Raw genomic sequence first — 2,261 nt, 5'->3', positions numbered from 1 at the left:
TTAATGGGTGCAGCACACCAACATGGCACATGTATACATATGTAACAAACCTGCACGTTGTGCACATGTACCCTAGAACTTAAAGTATAATAATAAAAAAAAGTTTCCGTATATTGAGCAGCTAAGATGTGCTAAGCGTGCTTATTATCTTATTTAACTTCCAGAGCAGAAGTTAACAACAAAAAGGTTCAAAAGAGGTTAAGTGACTTGCCCAGGGATACACTTGAGCTCTAAGCCACTGCACTACACCACCTTTCCAGGACCTAATCCAAGAACCTCTGTTCAACATTTCATGGAGCCATTAGCAGTGGTTGTGAGGTCGGGGGGATCATGGAGGAACTTTCCCTTTCTATGTTACATATTTCTGTGTTTGAATTTATGGAGATTCAGGCTCCAAGGAGTAGAACCAAAGTACAAGGATAGCAAGACAGGGGCTTGGAAGGGTAGAAGGAAAAATTTTTGCCCAGATTAATAATAATGTGAACAAAGATAGCAGCAAATGTTTCTTCAGCACTTACTACATACTAAATATCGTGTATCATCTCATTTAATCTTCATAACAACGCTATTACCAGTTTCCTTTCCCAGGTGAGAGACTAACTCCAAGAAGTTTGGGAATTTGTCCAAAGTCGCACAACTAGCGGCTGCTAGGGCCAGGGTTTGAGGGAAGGCAGCCTGGCTCCACAGTCTGTGCCCTAATGAGCTTACCCTGCCAGCCTCACCCCATCCCACTCCAGGCCTCACCTCTACATCCTCGTCAGCCCTCTGCCGGTTCTGCCGCACCTCCTCCAGCTGCTGCTGGGCCTGCTGCAGGGAGCGGCTCTGCTGTGCCATCTCCTGCTGCAGCTCTTCCTTCTCCTGCTGCGCCCGTTCGATGTAGCGCTCCTGCTCCTCCTTCAGCTGCATCAGCTGCTTCAGCTTCTCTTCCTCCTCTTCCAGCAGTCTGCCGGGCGAGTGTGTACTGTGTGATCTCTAGTGCCAAGGCACCTTGCAGGTGCGCGGCAAGCAGGAAAATTGGGGTGGGTTCCAGGAGGGGTGGTGGGAGAACCTGAAGAAGTTCCTCAGGCCTACCTGGTCTGAGCGAGTCGCACAGATTCCTCATCTCGCCGAGCTTTCACCTCTAGTTGCAGGGCCTCCTGCAACCGCTGCTGCATCTCCTCCAGCTCCTTGATGCGCTGCCGCTGCCGGGCAGCCTCCTCCTCCTTCAACTCCATCTCAGCCTGCATAGAGGCCCGGGCCTGTGGAGTGGGGAGGTGGTGGACCCAGAGCCAGGTCAAAAGGGGCACGTGGGGGCAGGGGATGAGGGGGTGGGCATGTTGCCCTTCTTTCCCCAGGACTCTGCTAAGCTGCCTAGGGGTAACGGTCTGGGGAACGCCTTCATGTTGGGGTTTCCTGATCTGACCCCTTTCTGAGAGCCTGACTGGAACAGATAATGGTCGGTGAACAGATGCCACTTGGGGGAAACGGGCTAAAGGTATTCCCTTTCTAGTACCAACCTTAATCATAATTATATAATATGTAATTAAACAACATTATATAATTAAATAAGATATAAAAATATGGTCATCTCCTTCCTAGCACTAGCTTAATAATTATTATAATATATAACAATATAACAATATGTTATAATCATGGCTGCTGCTAGGAAGGAGGTGACTATAACCCAATTATAACAACCAAAAGTTACTGGACACTACTACAAGTGTTTCCTCATTTAACCCTCACCGTACCTCTGTGAACAAAGTTCTATTAGCATTAGCATTTTACAGATAAGGCTCAGTAAAATGAGCCTGCCTGGCATCACGGGGCTCGTAAGAAGCAGAGCTAGGATTGAATCTACATGTTTCTGACTCCAGATCCAGGTTTCTTAAATCCTAAATCTAATTGCCTCTGCACGCTTAGTCCGCCTCCATACATGTCCTGCTTGCCTCTCAAACTGGTTTCACTGTAAACTCAGTTCAAGTCTAGTCCAAACTTGGTCCAATCTAATCCCCAATCACACGGTCTTCAACGGCTCCTTCTGCCCAAGTCCCAACCCACAGCCAAGGTCTCCGAACCAGGCCCCATCCATCCACCGGCTTGGACCTCGCCCCACACCCCTTCCTTAGCCTCAGGCCCTGCCCCTGGCGGAAGCCCCATCCCAAATCTCTTTCAAACTCGCGGACTCTGTCCCAACAATCCCTCTTTCCAAGTCCCACCCCAGTGCGCGCCCCTCAACCCAGGAGCTCCGCCCCCTGCCCAGGCCCCGCCCCTGGCGCTCC

General features: G+C 49.9%; 1 protein-coding gene across 1 annotated transcript in view; it reads right to left on the bottom strand.

Annotated features, from left to right (window-relative positions):
- DEF6 (differentially expressed in FDCP 6 homolog (mouse)) overlaps positions 1 to 2,261 on the bottom strand; it is a 32,709-nt gene that overhangs the window by 9,436 nt on the left and 21,012 nt on the right. The window contains exons 6-7 of the mRNA XM_011986885.1: positions 1,072 to 1,238; positions 745 to 943 (exon numbers count right to left, since the gene is read on the bottom strand). Coding sequence (XP_011842275.1) covers positions 745 to 943; positions 1,072 to 1,238 — 366 coding nt within the window. The remainder of the gene's footprint in view (positions 1 to 744; positions 944 to 1,071; positions 1,239 to 2,261) is intronic.

The sequence above is a fragment of the Mandrillus leucophaeus genome, unplaced genomic scaffold, assembly GCF_000951045.1.
Source record: "Mandrillus leucophaeus isolate KB7577 unplaced genomic scaffold, Mleu.le_1.0 Scaffold3, whole genome shotgun sequence".
Taxonomy (NCBI): Eukaryota; Metazoa; Chordata; class Mammalia; order Primates; family Cercopithecidae; genus Mandrillus; species Mandrillus leucophaeus.
This window is presented reverse-complemented; position numbering and strand designations above follow the sequence as displayed.